This window comes from Zonotrichia albicollis, chromosome 15 (assembly GCF_047830755.1).
Source record: "Zonotrichia albicollis isolate bZonAlb1 chromosome 15, bZonAlb1.hap1, whole genome shotgun sequence".
NCBI classification, from domain to species: Eukaryota; Metazoa; Chordata; class Aves; order Passeriformes; family Passerellidae; genus Zonotrichia; species Zonotrichia albicollis.
The window spans coordinates 15,364,567-15,381,045 of NC_133833.1; the positions used below are offsets into that span (position 1 = coordinate 15,364,567).

The window sequence follows — 16,479 nt, forward strand, 5'->3', positions numbered from 1 at the left end:
GCAGAGAAAGAGCAGCGCGGTGATTCATCTTCCTTTTGATCTCTAGCCTACCCTCGCAGGCTCAGTACTCTAGCCCCAAATTTTGGGCAGTTGGCAGACCTCTCCTGAGATCTGAGTGCTGGGAGGTGCTGGGGTTCCACTGCTGCACACCCAATTTGATAGGCAAGCAGGAGCCAGGCTGCCAAAGTCTGCAGAGAGATGAGCTTCCTCCAGAGCCTCCCCTCACTGCACACATTCCCTGAGCCCCCCTGAGGACAGGACAGGACAGGACAGGACAGGACAGGACAGGACAGGCGTCCCCTGCCATCTGTGACCGTGTTCACAGCGTTCCAAGGATGAGGCAAGAGACAAGGATCTGACTCCATGTTTCAGAAGACTTGATTTATTATTTTATGATATATATTCTATTAAAACTACACTAAAAGAATAGAAGAAAGGATTTCATCAGAAGGCTGGCTAAGAAAAGAAAAGAAGGAATGATAACAAAGGTTTGTGGCTCGGACAGTGAGTCTGAGCCAGCTGACTGTAATTGGCCATTAATTAGCAACAACTGCATGAGACTAATTACAGATTTACCTGTTGCATTCCACAGCAGCAAATAATCATTGTTTACATTTTGTCCCTGAGGCCTCCCACCTTATCAGGAGGAAAAATCCTAAGGAAAGGATTTTTCATAAAAGATGTCTGTGACAGCCATCTGCACCAGACAGAGCAGCTCAGAGCACAGAGAAACCTCACCGGGGAGTGGGGCACAGCCTCTGCCTTCAAACAGCACAGTTTGGGCACCACAGGGCACTCCAGCACTTGGGGAGGAGTGTATTCACATCCTGGCAGCCTCCTCTGAGCAGCAGAGAAGGGCAGGGTGTGCTGGCAGCTCTGCTGCCCCCAGCCCAGCTCCCAGCAGTGCCGACAGCACTGGCCAGGCTCACACCAGGGTCACACCAGGCTCACAGCAGGCACAGGAGCATCAACAGGAGCTGCCAGACAGCCCCGGAGCCCCCAGCTCAGCGGAGGCTCTTCCTCACCTCCCAGCACTTTGTCACCAGGCTCCTCTGCAGTGACAACTCCTCAGACGACCGGAGTCGCCCACGGGCTCTCAGCCTCCCGAGCCTGCTGCCCCCATGATCGGTGTCCTGGAGCTGCTCCTGCCCGAGTGCATCGCTCAGCTCTGGGCTTCTCGCTGCATCTGCACCCTCACCTGCCCTGGGCCAGCACAGCTGACCTGCAGGAACCCAGGTGCCTGCCAGGGCCAGCCCAGCCCTCATTTGCACTCAGCAGCGTCACACATTGAATCAGGAGGGGAATGGAGATGAGGTGGCTCCAGCAGCAGCATGCAATGCCCCAAACCTGGCAAATCAGCAGCTGCTCTGCATAGGAGGCGTGTCACAAGCACTCCTCCAGCCTGCTGGGAGAGGCACCCTCAGCCCAGCAGCACGGCACCAAAACCCATCCCTTGTGGCACTTTGGGGTGTGCCAAGTGAAGGCTCCAGGCCCTGGCGCCCATGGTGCATCTCACACAGCCCAAATGAATCAGGGAGCTCAGCTGTGGCAGAGCATGGCTCCCTTTTTGCCTGGGATGCAGTTTATTGCCTCTGTGCTCCCAAGCATGCACCAGTTTCTGATCCAGATCCAAACCCAAGTCAAGGTGTCGCCTGTGATTTAGAAAGGGCGTTCTGCCTCAGGGCCCATCTCTAAGGGCTGTCAGCTGGTGGAGCACAAAGAGCCACCAAGCAGCAGCTGGGGCCTGGGCTGGGCATAGAGCAGCCCCAGATAGAGAAATCAGCACTGCTGGGATCACTCAGGAGCTGTTTTAGTCTCGTCTTACTCATGGAGATCCTTGGGGAGATGCTTTATTTAGTCAAACACTTCTGAAAGGGGGACTGAGAAGCTAGCCTGGCTTTGCTCCACACATGGCACATGTCTGGGAGGGGAAAACTCTGTTGTGTCAGGCACCACTGAAGTCACTTGGACCTGCAGCATTGGCAGAGCAAAGTTCCAGCTGCCAGTTCCTGGATGGCTCATCTGGGAGACAAGGAGCTGACCTGGCCACAAGGACCCAGCCAGGTCCTCCAGGTCCACTCCAGACCAAATCCTGTATGAGAGGATTTAAGAGAGCACCCAGAACTCTGCCACCCTTGTGAGAGGTCACAGCTGTCTGCAGCACAGTGACCGCTCCCCATCTGCAGAAACTCAAGGCAAGAAGGAAGCAAGTTTTTGCTCTTGTGCAAACCCAAAGAAGTGTGATTTTCTGAAGGTGGTGAGAAACAGCTTCAGACAGCTCTAATTAGCAAGGTGGTGTGTGAGATAATCCAGCTTTACTGCTCTGTGCTCCACAGCTGTCCTGGGATGAAGGCAGAGTACCATCACCAGCGGCTGGAGCCCACCCACACCCCTCCCCTGTGCCTGCCTGCCTTCCAATGATCTGCAGGATAGTGAGGAGGGATATTTTTGCATGAGCTGCTGGTCCAAAGTTGCCAGTGCTATTTCAGGCAGCAACACCTACACTGTAATCCAGAGGGCTGTATTTTCCAGCGGGCACTTCAAAATCCGGCCTCCCTCCTCCCCTCACAGGCCAGCTCCAACCAACCTGGCTCCAGGATAAACAGCTCCCAGCATTATGTGCCCACTGAGGCCAATGCCACAGCCCCAGCACCTTCCTGATTCACACTGGGACCAAGATACCTTCGGACTGGAAATGAAATAAAATAAATACCTCATTTCACAAGAAGTACCAGCTACAACAACAGGTCCTCTGCCTGCAAATCCTCCCAGGGATCTGCCACCACCAGATTACCTGCCCAGGCTAAGCTAGCTAATCCTACAGGCGAGTGGCAGAGCTCGTCCTGGAGCTCAGCAGCGTTTTCGGTGAGGTGCTTCAGGAGACGTACAAGCTCTAATTAAAGCTACTTTGCAACTCACTGCATATGGAGGCAGGGAGACATTTGTTCCTCTGTGAAAGCAGAGAGGCTGGACAAGTTAAATCCCGACTCTCCTGTGTGCAAAATATCTGCACATAAATGTTTCACACAGGTAGAGGGGACTCATGCAGAGTGGGAAGGGGATGCTGACACAAGGTACCCCAAAAGAGCAGGAGGATGAGGGCCACAAGTGCCTTTGTGGATTCAGATCAGGAGTTGTTCCAGTGGGGATAGTGCCACCAGCTCCTTCACCAGTGAGAGCCAGCACCATGCCTTGCACCTATTTCCTCCTCCTTGATCTGAGTGTGTAGGCACAAAGGAGATATGAGACCATCCAAAATTAAGGAGCTAGAAGATACAAAGAAAAGAGACAGGAGGAGAAGCAATAACAGGAATCGTTACATAACAGCATGAAAAAAAAACAATAATACTCCCAGTGCAAAAGAGGTTTCAAGATGGACAAGTGGGTGGTGAGACCTGCAGGATGCCAGGCCCCGGGAGCAGCTGCTCCCCGTGTGCCAGAGCTGCAGAGGCTGCACCCTCTGGGGTCTGCAGGTGGGAAAGTTCCAGCCTTCAGAGCCTGCCCAGCAGTGAGATGGCCAAAGTGAGAATTCCCTCCCTGGATCCCTGCTCAGGGGCACACAAGAAGCAGCCCAGCTGAGACCCCACACACAGCAGGCAATCATACTGGCATTCCTGCTCTGTCCCCACACCCCAGGCCAGCCTGCTCTCACCTCAGCCCTCCTGGCTCTGCTCAGAGAGGGTCTGGGTCCCGTACAGAGTCTCAGCACCCACTTTCTCTCCTCTAAGTGAGATGTGCAAACAGCAGAGACTGCTCCTTGGAGAGGGACAGGGATGCTCCCATCTCAGGTCTGGTCCTGCATCGCATCCCAGACCTCGGCACGCAGCAAGAGCAGGAGATACACAGCATCTCAGCCAGTGAGAAGGGGATGAATCACTGGAAAACAGACCCAGGCACAGAGCCAGAGCAGGGAGAAGATGGTCCTGTGAGGCCTCCATCTTTGGGAGTGGGGGGATTGGAGCAATCAGAGCCACAGGGTTCTCCCTTCCCGCTCCAAAGTGACCCCAGCATCTGTCCCCCATCTCTGTAACATCCCTGACACAGCTGCAGCCCAGCTGTCCCTCAGAGTGCTCCTCGTGCCTGGACATTCACCCCCTGCCAGCTCTGGAGTTCTCATCACCCCCATGAGCAGCAATACCCCTGCACCCTTTTGGATCTCCCCTCCCAGCACAAACCACAGAGCAGGAAGGCAAACCGTGGGTTCCCAGTTCCCACACCTTTCCAGCAGCTCGGGTGCTACAAATCAGACTTTCCTGCCAGGAAAGTCACCTTCAGAAGTAACCTCCCAGCTGGACCAAGAGCATGAAGGGCGCAGGGAACCACCAGTTCAGCAAGCTGAGGCTCCCATTTCATCTTCATCGCCAAACCAAACCACAGCTATGACATTTCCCCACCACCAGATTTTATTTTTCCTTTGGAATCTGCCATCGAGCTCTGCTGAGACGAGGCTCCCACCAATCTGCAGTGTCCCTCAGCCAGGGAAGCCGAATGAGCCCGTCGGAGCCACACAGAAACAAAAGCATCAGCTCCAAGGAGGTGTCACGACAGAATGACAACCCTTAACTTGTTGTTACATCAGCCCACACATTAACGCTTTGGGCCTGAGCCAGGATGCCATGGAGCAGCCTCATTCCCTTTCAAGCCAAACCCTGCTGCTCAGAGATGTACAGGTTCAGAATCCTTTCTGATTTAAAAAAAATTAAAAACAATAAAAGCCACATACCTTTTGCTGTGTTTTCCCCTGACAGCGAGACCACAGTTCTGAGAAATTCCCCCATTTACTTTTCTCTTGTCTCTACCACAGCTCTTTCATTAAATCCTCTCTGTCCACGATGGCCCATATACAGATGCACATGAAATTAGTGTCTCCCAAATTAGTTTTCTTGCACACAGTCCTAGCCCATTTTCCTCAACAACATTATTATGATATGCAAGGTTCCACCTTTCTCCCTGGAAACGCAAGCTTCTAAATTTATCTTTTGGATAACTAAAAAAAGAGACAGGTCTGGCTTTCACAATGTGGGGTCAGCAGTCCCAAAAGGCAGAGTATTTGCCCCAGAAATACCCAGTTAATACCACAACAACACCCACCACAGAGCAGAACACATATGGTCATTACAGAGCTAAGTATAACTTGACAAAGCACCTTGCTTTTAATGAGGCAAAAGGCCAATTAGCCTGATGAGGATGCAGTGTACTGACATTGAGTGGGTTGCCTGGATTCCCTGGAGCTACACCCTGTGTATCCTCGTAACACAGCAAGCACGAGGAATCCAAACCCCTGCTGAGGGCACGGCGCTCAGAGCTCTCCGGGTTAACACCATCCTTCTCCAGATTTTGTGACACAGTATCCAGCATTCAGGCTGGATGAAGGGCCAGCCGTGCATTTTTGTCAGCTCGGATCCAAACCCTGGGAAAATGCAGGCATTGTGCTCGCCCGGTCCCCACCGCCCAGCCCTTCGCAGGTGTTCACCTGCCAGAGGACAGCAAGGAAAACCCAGGAACAAAAGCAGGGACGCTCCGGCGAGCGCTTCCCGCTGAAGTCATTTCATAACCGCGTTTCCAGAGGTGCTGGAAGAACAGCACCAGGCACCGCTCAAGAGCCGCGATCGGAGACACCGAAATGCGCGGAACGAACAAAAGAAAAGCCAACTTCCTCCCCGAGAGGCCGTTATTTTGGCAGAAGCAAAACTTCCTGGCTCTTAAGGCACACCTGGAGCGCTGCCCCTGTCCCAGCCCCGCATCCCCGGCCCGGCCCTCCGCAGTAGGGAACGCGCCCGGGGCGGGGGTCGCGGCCGGAGCCCCCGGAGCCCCCTCAGGCCGGGAGCTCTCCCGGCAGGGCTAAAACAGCCGAGACCCCCGAGGGGAGAGCACCGGGACCGCGCTCAGAGCGGGGGCTCCTGAGCGGCACAGCCGGGCGGCCGCGGGCTGCGGGCACTCCCCGCACCGGGCCCGGGGCTGCGCTGCTGGCGCGGGGCCGGCCCGGGGCTGCGGGACCTTGAGCGGGGCGAGCGAGGAGCCCCGGGCCCGGGGGCTGAGGGCAGCGCGGCTGCGGCGGCCGGGCCGCGCGGAGCGCATCGTATCGTATGCATCGCATCGCATCGCATCGCATCGCATCGCATCGCATCGCATCGCATCGCATCGCATCGCATCGCATCGCATCGCATCGCATCGCCTCTCCCCCGGTGCAGGCGCGGCTCCCGGGGCCCGCCGGGGCTGGAGTAGGGGGCCGATCGCCCGGCACCTGTCCCCCGCAGGTCCGAGCCGTACGGACCTGTCGCCCCGCGGCTGCCCGGGACGCGGGCCAGCGCTCCCCGGCGCCGCTCCGCCATCGCCCCCCGGCGCCGCTCCGCCATCGCCCCCCGCCGCCCCCCGCCGCCGCGGCGCGGCCCGTACCGCAGTCGGCGCAGAGGATCCGCGCCACGTCCCGCTTGAGGTTCTTGCCGCTGGTGTCGAGCGGAGCGAAGGCGGTGTGGAAGACGAGCGGCTCCTCGGTGGGCTCCAGGAAGAAGATGTAGCGGTGGTTGCGCTTCACTTTGAAGCAGGGCGCCTTGGAGCCCACGCTGATGAGCTGCTCCCGCTGCAGCCCCCCGCTGTTGAGGGGCCACAGGTCGAGCACCTTGACCAGGACACCCCCGGCGGGCCCGGCGCCGCGGCTGTCATTGCCGCCGGCGGGGGGGCCCACGGACTGCACCTTGCCCTCCAGCACCACCGCCGCCGTGTACGCCTGGTCCTGCACCGACTTGAGGCTGGGCGAGTAGCAGGCGAGGGAGACGCCGAAGAGCAGCATGGAGAAGCCGGGCGCCGGGTCGCGCCTCATGCCGCCGGCTGCCGCTCGCTGCCCGCCGGCCCTGCGGCGGCGGCCGGGCTGCGGGGCCGGGCTGCGGGGCTGCGGCGCGGCGGGCGCGGCGGGGCGGAGCGGAGCGGCGCGACGCGGGGCGGCACGGCACGGCACGGCACGGCACGGCACGGCGCGGCGCGGGGCGGCACGGCACCGGCACGGAGCGGCACGGCAGGGCACGGCACCGGCACGGCCTGGCGCGGCCGCGGCACCGGCACAGGCAGTGGCGTGGCGCGGCGCGGGGAGGAGGCGGGATGCTCCAAAGCCGCCCCTGCCCCCGGGATGCTGACCCCGCACCCCCACGGAAAGGTGATTCCCTTCCCGGGGACTCCCCCCGGGGATGCCCTCTGCGGAGGGGATCCCCGCGTCCCTGGGGGTCCTCGGGGATGGAGGCAGATCGCGCTCCCTTCGCCCGGCCATGGAGGCGGCCCCTCGGCAGCCCCCCCGGCGCTCGCAGAGCCCCCCTTTTCCCCGCAGAGCAAACCAAGGATGCTCTCATTGGGGGCGGCTGCAGGTGACACGGGGGTTCCGCGATGCGCAGGGCTCGGGAGCTGGGGATTCCTCTGTGCCCGATGGTTTTATGGAGCTGGGAGATTTGTGCCCGAGATTCCCTGCACACCTGAAGGAAAGGCATTAACATAGAGACAAACGGAACACGCAGCGGCCGGGGAGACAAAGCCGTCTTTCATGCCCTGTTCCTGCTGCCTCTCGTTAATAAACAAATGCTTTTCCCTGCAGTGGCTTCCAGGAGGAGTCGCTTTAAGCTCCAAAAGGTGCTTGTTTGGCTTATTTTCGAGGCTGATCCTGAAGCATCTGCGCTCCCAAAGCCTCGCTTGCCCAGGCAGTGCGGGAGGGAGCGGAGATGCTCAGTTAGCAGCAGCAGGGGATTCTGTGGTGCTTGTTGTTGCACTGGATTCCGCGCTGAAGGGGAGCGGCCATAGCCCCATCCCACGGAGGTGACCTGGAGGCGGCAGGGCGATGGCTCTGGACACAGACTGCAATGGCCCCAGAGCCTTTAGACCCCCAGGGAAACCCCCCAGCGAACCTCGAGAGATGACAAGAGCTGTGTCTTTGAGCCCATCAATGAGAGCAAAGCAGCACAGATGGCAGGATCGGGATTTGCTTTCCATTTAACATAGCGCAGCCAGAACCATCAGGAAAAGCGGGAAGGGAGCAGAGCCGCTGTGCCCAGCCCAGCCCAGGCGTGGGGCGTCGCCTCTGCTCGTGTTTGCCCGGCTCGGGGCGGCAGGCAGCGCTGTCCCACCGCTGGCACACGGGGCACAGCCCCGCACACGCACCCGGGGCTCTGCGGCTCCTGCTGCCAGCCCGGAGCGCTGCTTTCCGCTCTCTGAGAGCGCTCTCAGAGCGGCGCTCCCATTGCGGGGCCGTGGTGCACACAGCGGGGCTCAGGGACCGTTCACTTCTTGTATTTCCCCTCACTAGGCGTGATTTTCTGAGGATTTTTGGTCTCAGATATTTCTGAAGCCTTTCTCTCTCCCCCTGATTGGTGACCGTGCCCAACTGCAGAGAAATGCAGGGGGAGGTAGAAGGGAGCATAAGTGTTTCCCACAGCAGAGGGAAGAGTAGCATTTTAAATTCAGGAAGCTGCTCGGAGGAGCAGGGAAACCACCTGACTTCTCTCATCTTTTGACATAAATCTCTGTGGAATTTCCCCTCTCCCTATCATTTTGCTCAGACAGCAACTGAGGTTCTGCCTGCAAAGGAAGGAGATACCCGATAGCATAACTTGATCTGGAGCTTGCCTGCTCTGCCCTGGCCCTCAGCAGAAAGGGCACTTTCATGCCCAGGCAGCTGAGTTGCTAATCCTTGTCTGGTTTTGCAGGCTCAAATCCCAGTGAGACCACAGCAGTTCTCCCACTGAGAAATTCAGTGCAAGATACCTGTGAGGCCTCTGGGGTAATTTAGAAAAATTAGGGTTTTCTTTGTCTCTGAGGTATTTTGAAGTCCAGAATACTTAGCTTCAAAAAAAAGCACTGGTCACATCTCCTTTTAGCAGTATTTTTCCTGTTGTTCAGCCTAACTCTAGTTTTCATCACTTGAGACACTTGCTTTCCTCTTATTGTTTCAAAAATGCTTTAGGACTAAATCCCTCACCCCCCTTTATGCTGTTCTTCCCATATAAACAGAAAATCATTATTTCCTATAGGTCCTTGGGCATTTTGACATACGAAATAAATAAAGCAAGGTCCTTGGTGCAGTTACCAGAGCAACCTGAACATTGACTTTGAGAGAATGAAGCCGAAATAAACGATTTAAAAAATATTTTCCTTCAGTTGAGGGGAACTGCTGGCAGGGATCCGGGAGATCTGTGGTTTCTTTAAAGCCCATCTCTCCCCTCACTCCCTGCTGTGAAAACCCATCATATTTGTCATACTGGCACAGAGATGGAGAATCTGAGCTCAGCCTGTATCCCACCCTGTCTGGAGGACCCCAGAGCTCAGCAGCACCATCAGAGGTTTTTGTTCCTCAGGCAAGTGCTGTGGGGGCTGGTTTCTCTTTTACCTCCTTCAATTTTGTTCCTGCAATTTCCCAGAGATGCCTGAAAACAAAGCACCTCTCAGGTCTGTCCTGGCCTCTGCCAAGGGAGCTGCTGGCACAGAGCCCTGCCTGGTGCACAGGGCAGTGTCCCAGTGTCCCTCCCCTTCCTCAGGCAGCCCTGCAGCTCTTCTGCAAGGACTGGCAGCCAGGCTGTCCTTCTTCAGCATCCTCCACAGGTTGCAGATGCTCAGTCTCCTCTGTGAAAGCTGAAGATGTGCTCCTGCAAATCCTATGTGGGGTTTTTGGTGTGAGGAGGAACAAAGCACAGAGTCACAGAATGTGCTGAGCTGGAAGGGGAAGCATTGACTCCAACACCTGGCTCTGCACAGACACCCCAACAATCCCCCCCTCTGCCTGGGAGCATTGTCCAAAGGCTCCTGGAGCTCTGCCAGCCTCAGGGCTGTGCCCATTCCCTGTTCAGTGCCCCCAGCACCCTCTGGGGAAGAACCTTTCCCTGAAATCCAGCCTAGGACAGGTCCAGCCATTCCCTGTGTTATCCAGCGCGGGGCTGTGCTAAGCTCTTGCCCATTTCAGGCCAGCCTCAGAACCATGCATGCATTTCCAGAGTGTTCCCCACCTCCCCCAGCCCTTCCCAGCTCTATCCTGGTTCCTGCAGGGAGCCTCAAGCCCTGCTGGTGTGAGGATGGCAAATACAGGAGACAAAATCCCATATCCCAGCCAAAGGAATGTTGCTTTCCCTCCCTATGGGACATCCCTGCAACAATCAGGTGTTTCACAAAAGCCCCACAAATTCCAACAAACCCATTGTAACCAGGTTTTCCCACCTCCACGTCTTCCCTGCTAGGATTTGGGTTGTTCAGTTTGGGAATGCTCATGTGGGGCAGGAGCCAGCCCTTCCCCAGGACACACCAGACTCCTGGCACCAGGGGGACACCACCACAGCCTCAGGTGAAATGAGAAAAGCAGGTGATAAAGGATGAACAGAGAAATTGTATGGAAAAAGCAAAGCCCAACACTCAGTCTGAGACTCCAGCCTGAACATTGGCTAACCACAGAATCAGAGAATGGCTCAGATTGGAAGAAACCTTAAAAATCATCTACATCTGCCTATCTCCTGCCTATTAATGTCAACTTCCAGACCAGGGGAAGGCAGAATTGAGGGCTGTAGCTGTAGGCACCAATGCTGTCAGAAATGGACTGTCCTGGCACAGAGGCCTGATCCAGCCACTCATCCTTCCCTCTGGGAGAGCATTGACCCACTGTGATCCCATGAGATGCTCAACAGTCCAAAGAAAAGTTGAGAACATTTGCTGTAGGAAGAAAAAAGCAAGACTTTATTATGATGAAACTCTCCCCAAAAAAAAATCTTTTATCTCTTGGCACATGGTGATCAAAGGGAAAAAATCAAAAGCAAAAGCAAGTGGTTTCCTCCACCTGGGAGAGAAGCTTTTAGGGTTCCCTCCAGCCCCTTTGTGACATGTTCACCTCAGCAGTAGGAAGGAAAAAAAATCTACTCATCCTTCAAGGAAATGTGTGCCTCTTTTATTTGCTGCCCTCCCTGAGAAACTCATTCACTCCTTGTCCACCCACACAAGCAGGAATGATGAATGAAAAACAAACCATAAACAATTCAGCCTTCCCTTTTTTCCTCCCAGCCTTCCAATCAGATGTTCCAGCACCCAGATTTTGCCCGTGGATCATTGCTGTCGCGTGCCTTGGCTCGTTCCTTGGATACAGCTGCATCCAACACATCCACAGCAGCTCCAGCTCCTGCAGGGCTTCACTCAGGGTGGAGGAGCCTCTGCAGGGCACCCCTGCCCAGAGCCAGAGGGTTCCTGTGGTGGCACTGGCAGAGGTGGACACTGATGATCAGCCAGGCAGCTCTTTGTGTCCCCCTGAAGGATAGCGGTGCCCAGGAGCTGAGATGGGTCACCAGAATGATGCCAGGGTGAAAAATGGCAGCAGTGGGAGCAATGCTCCCCACAGCATGGTGTATCCCAGCCTGAGAGACCCCTCCATCCCAGAGATTCTCCCTGGGCTGGATTTCGCTGCCAGCCACTCTGATGATTCTCTCTTTCTCTCTCTCTCTCTCTCTCCCTTCTCTCCACACAACCTCCTTACACCCCCCTGTGTATCAAATAACAATTGCAGCCACGCCAGGGCAGCAGGTATGCCTGTGCACTTCTGAATTCCCTTCATAGGCAAAGTCCCCTCCCACTTTTGCCTGTTTTGTGTATTTTTATGTAAAAATATGCTGAGTGGGTGTATGCCTTATTACATGTGTAGGAAACGCGGGGAATGAGGACTTGAGATACCATCACAATAAGAGAGAAGGACAAGGCTCTCTGGCTTTGCCCTTGATTCCCTGTTTAAATATAATTTGCCACTGTTAGACAAGAGACCCTCTCCAAATTACTTCTGAGATCCAGGAGACCATTTCTGCAGCAACAAGTTACTGCTTGTAGGCAGCCTGTGGCTGGAAAATGCCCTTGATATTACAGAAATGGTAACTTGTTTAATAGATCCAAATAAATAGGAAAGCCCAGGAGCTCGGGTGGCAGCATCTGAGCCCTGTACTGAGAGGTGCACAGACCTGAGGGCAAGGCTAAATATAGGTCCCACAAACCAGAACAACAGAGCTTTTACTGAGAAGATAATCAAGCCCTGGAGGAAACTACACAATATAAAGCTGAGATTTAAAATAAATGTGAAATGAGTTGGTGGATTCGGGACTAGTTCCTTATGGAAAAGTTTTCACATCAGAAAAAAAAATCGTTTGGTGAAATGGGCTCTTTAATTAGCAGTTTCTGCAAGAAGCCAGGGGGATTGGAGGGGTTCTGGAGCCTCATCCCCCACCTTTCCATCCTGCCCTTTGCAAGAAGAGCTGGGATGAGGTCAGGGATGCTGCTGCATGTGAGGGGCTGAAGAGGAGCCCTGTTTGCTCTCCTGGTGCCCTCCTGTTGCCATGCACTTCCCAAGAACATCCTGCACTCTCCAAAAGCAACACCCAGGGCAGCAGGAGCTGAATCCAGGCAGGAAACCCACAGGACAGGTGTCCTTGGCTCCCTGCACACCAGGCTCTCATCCTGCACCCACCAGGGGCCAGGCTGCAGCCACTGGGACTGTCCAAAGCAGCTTTCAGGTAGCCAGATCCTGAATGCTGGATCCCACCCACCTGGGCACACCATGGCACTGCCATGTCCTCACCCAGCTCTCCCTCACCCAGCTAAAGGGGTGAAAATTAAAAATAAGACCAAGTTGTTTTTCCTTTTCCTCCCTCATTCTATCCTCGCTTCATCTCACACTGTAGTGTTGTGGTTTGCAATTAAATTGTGTCTTTATGTCTCCTTTCCTCAATAAGTTAATGAAAATTACTTTTGCTCCAAGGTGGAGCGTGAATGTCTCCCACTGTGCTGAGCATGAGAGCAGGACACAGGCCCCAGGAGGAACAGAAGCTCCTGCTTCCCTGGGAACTGATGGGTTCAGTTGGGCTCCTGAGCCCCTCCAAGCATCTGAGCCTCAAGTTTCCATTTTCAGCTCCATTTTCAGCTCCTTCTCCTCCTCGCAAAGACTGTGCAACAGCAGTGGGAGGTTACAAACAGAGCAAGGCAGCTCATCTGCTGCATCTCCCTGTGTGAGCCGTGGGCACCCACGTGCACGTGCTGGATCCTCCCTCCTGGGCACCTCCAGACCCTCCCAACCACCCCAGGCCACGCTGCCCTCCCAGGCTTTCCCTCCTCAGCCCTTTGCTGAGCACCTCCTGCCTGGAGCTCAGCACACAGGCAGCACTGCTGGGGAAGGTGAAACAGGAAAGCCTTATAAATATGATTGTCTGGTAAAAGATTTTGAGAATATGGAAACTATAAGCGAGATTGAAATGAAAGCAAGCTTTGAGATCCCTCAGTTACTGAACAACTGGAAAACAATGGCATGGCTGGCTGAAGGTGATCCCCTTTTGATGGAACAACACCCTCTGCTTGCAGGCAGGCCCAAGGGTCAGAGCAGACCCTGCCAGCTTGGCAGAAGGGGCCCAAAGAGGAGTTTTTAGGGTTCAAAATGTAACACAGTATGGTAATGTAATGATTCTTATAGGCTGTATGTAAATGTTGTAGGATTTGTATTTTGTACTAGATTGGTTAGTGAGAATTAGAATATTCAACACAGAAGAAGATTTATTGTATTGTAATGAGAACCTTGCTCTCTTACCTTTTTTACTCTCTCCCCCTCTCTTCTCTCAGCCTGCTCTGAGCTGTGTTTGGCAGCTCCCAGCAGGGCCCTGCACCCAGGCCCTTTGCAATGAACCCCAAGTTCCTGACCTGGCTGCAGAGATCTCTCGTCTCCATCTGTCCTGACCATCATACCCCCGATGCTCTTACACAGCAGCTCATGCATCTGCACTGAGATTCATCCTGCACAGCCAGGGACAGCAATTAGAATTTCCTCATCCAAAATTTATCCTCTGGGAAGTGTTGGAATTCAGGACATCCCTCTGGCTGTCCTGAGCAGCCCAGACCCCTGCCAGGGGTCTCAGAGACCCTGGCACAGAGCCCAAGATGCCCCTGTGGGTTTGATTATGACCCATGGAGCAAGTTTCCAACCTTAGATGAAGATCTGCAAGCCACAACAGTTTAATTAGAATGATAGTGAATTTATCTCAGGGTGAAAAATAGATATTTGGGGGTTTTTAGAATGGGGGTTCGGGGGACAAGATGGAGGAATCTGGGCGTGTCCAGCCTTTCTCCTTCTTCTTCTTGGCCTCCATCTTCTGCTGTGATGTTGGCACTTTTAGATGATTTAGAGTAGAAGCTCACTGTCTAACATAGGTGATAGGTACTGGAAAGTAATTGTAAATATTGTACATGTAGTTTTTAGTATAAAAGATAACACTGCCCTGGGGGCAGGCAGAGTGCCTCTGTCTAACCTGCTGAGCAGACCTGGGCTGGACAGGAGAAAGAATTTTATAGATAAGACACAATCAACAACCTTGAGACCAAGAAGTGAAGAGCTCTGACTCCTTCTTCGAGCACTGGGCTGGGAAAAGAGATTTTCTAATATCTTGGGGTCACTGTGAGCAGCAGAGACCCGAGAGGAAGGATGCCAAGCCAGCTCTGACAAGACAGAGGCTTCAGTGGGAGGCTCTGCTTGCTGCAGGAGTGATGGAGCACTGACATCCCCTGTCTTACCTGCCCCAGGGGTGCTGCTCCTGCCTCTGAAGGCTGGATCACACACACAGACTCACTGGGGCAGGGACAGGGCACTAAAATGAGGGATGATGGGAGGTGGTCTTGGTTAGTCTGTCTGAGAGGAAGTTTAGGGCTGAGTTAATGGCTAAGAATACCTGGAGGGCAGGTACAAAGGTGACAGAGCCAAAGTCCCCTCAGTGGGACATGTCACACAGGGCAGGGGCCCTATAGAGCAGCTTGGGAGGCTGAGGGTGAATATCCAGGTGGTCTTTCCTCCCCAGGAGGGGGTGTATCCCCAGGAGAGCACACAGCATGGGCTCAGGGGTCCTTCACTGTTTGGGGTTGATGAGGCTGAGCCCAGTGGGCTGACCTGGTGCTGGCAGCAGTCGTGGTGCAAGCAGGCACCAGCCAGGAGCATTCCAGGGCTCCATCCCACTGCCCCAACCAGAACCCTGACACTCTGGGATATGTGAGCTCTACCCAGTCTGGCATGGCTGTTTGTGAGCCCCCAGACAGCGGGATAATGCTGGCTGCCCATGAATACCACACAGCACTGCTGTTCCCTTCCAGGAGTCACTGCTGCTTCATGCAGGGAAGCAATGGGGACCTGAGTGAGGCACTTCAGAGCAGGGTCTGGCACAACCCTCTTGTTTCCCCAGGCTGGGGATGGCCAGGGAGGCAGCAGAGCCTTGGCTCTGCTCTGAGGGGAGCAGGGTGTCCCTAGTCCCCCAACAAGCACACCCAATTCCTCAAGGACACTCTCTGGGCTGGGTGGGGAAGGATGTGGTGAGGGGGTCTCTCCAGTCTCTCCAGTGAGAAATGTGGGGGTCTCTCCAGTCTCAGAGAGAAATACCCAACAGCAAAAGGCTTCATAAAACATCTGTTTAAACAAGGCAGAGTAAAAAGAGAAATATCAAGGGCAAGTAAACCTCCTGCCCCTTCAGATGCAGAGCACCCTGCATTTGTGCAGCGTGGGATGGACCCAGGATGGATTTTCCCCAGTGCTGCACATATCCCTTTCCTGGAGAGAAGTTCTTCCTTTTTGGTTCCTCAAGCTATTACAGATCCTCCTTTTTATTCTCTCTTATCAAGGCAGCTGTTTAATGATGCCACTTGCTATCAGCCCTTTCAAAATGAGATGCAGAATTAACTTCCCTCTCACAAGGGCCAGAGCCCCTTTCCTTCGCAGCCCCCTGCCCTGCTTTCCCCAGAACAAGGGGCTGTGGCTGCTGTGCTGGTTGCACACTGTCCCACAGATCTCCAGCACAGTCAGTTTGCAATGTTTCTGGTTTGTAAATAATTTTCCTCTCCAGCACAAACCAGGTGCTCCACACACCACAGTCTCTTACCTGCTCCATCCAAACCTTGTGGAATCCCAGCACTGCATTTCCCCACCTGAACCCCATGGTATTTGCTGAGCAGCTGTAAAACAATTAATTGAATTTAATTATTGAGAGGATTTTCATGTTTCCTGCACATTTACACACCACGTTATCTCAATCACACCCAGGGCTGGCCTCTAATTCTCTTTTTAATGAGTTCCCAAAATATTCCCATAAGCAATATCCTCAAACCAGCTCCTCTATCTGGACACTGTGAGAAGCTGAAACCCCCTCATGGCCCCTGGGGAGGGAGAAGAATTTCTTGCTGTGCTGGGTGCATTCTGTGTTGGCACCAGGCAATTCCTGTTCTCCCCAGCAGCAGGATTTAGGGGAGCCAAGGTTTTCTCCTCCTCTGGTGTGATCCAGTCTGTGCTCCTTCAGCCCCTCAGTCTCCTGCATAGCCCCAGCTGGGATTTGTGGGTCTAAAAGCAGAACAAGGAATTACCTCATAAAAGTGAAGGTTTTTCCCTCTGACACCAAGCCAGAGTGGACTCTGCAGCCAATTTGCTCTGTGAGAAACCAGAGCATGAAAAAATTCAGTACCTTCATCATT

At 54.5% G+C, this 16,479-nt stretch overlaps 1 protein-coding gene across 5 annotated transcripts in view; it reads right to left on the reverse strand.

Annotated features, from left to right (window-relative positions):
- Positions 1-7,276, reverse strand: part of NRG2 (neuregulin 2) — a 158,523-nt gene extending 151,247 nt beyond the window's left edge. For all 5 annotated transcript variants that reach the window (XM_074552265.1, XM_074552263.1, XM_074552264.1 and 2 more), the window contains exon 1: positions 6,397-7,276. In XM_074552265.1, coding sequence (XP_074408366.1) covers positions 6,397-7,261 — 865 coding nt within the window. In that variant the 5' untranslated portion in view covers positions 7,262-7,276. The remainder of the gene's footprint in view (positions 1-6,396) is intronic.
- Positions 7,277-16,479: the final 9,203 nt, after the last annotated feature.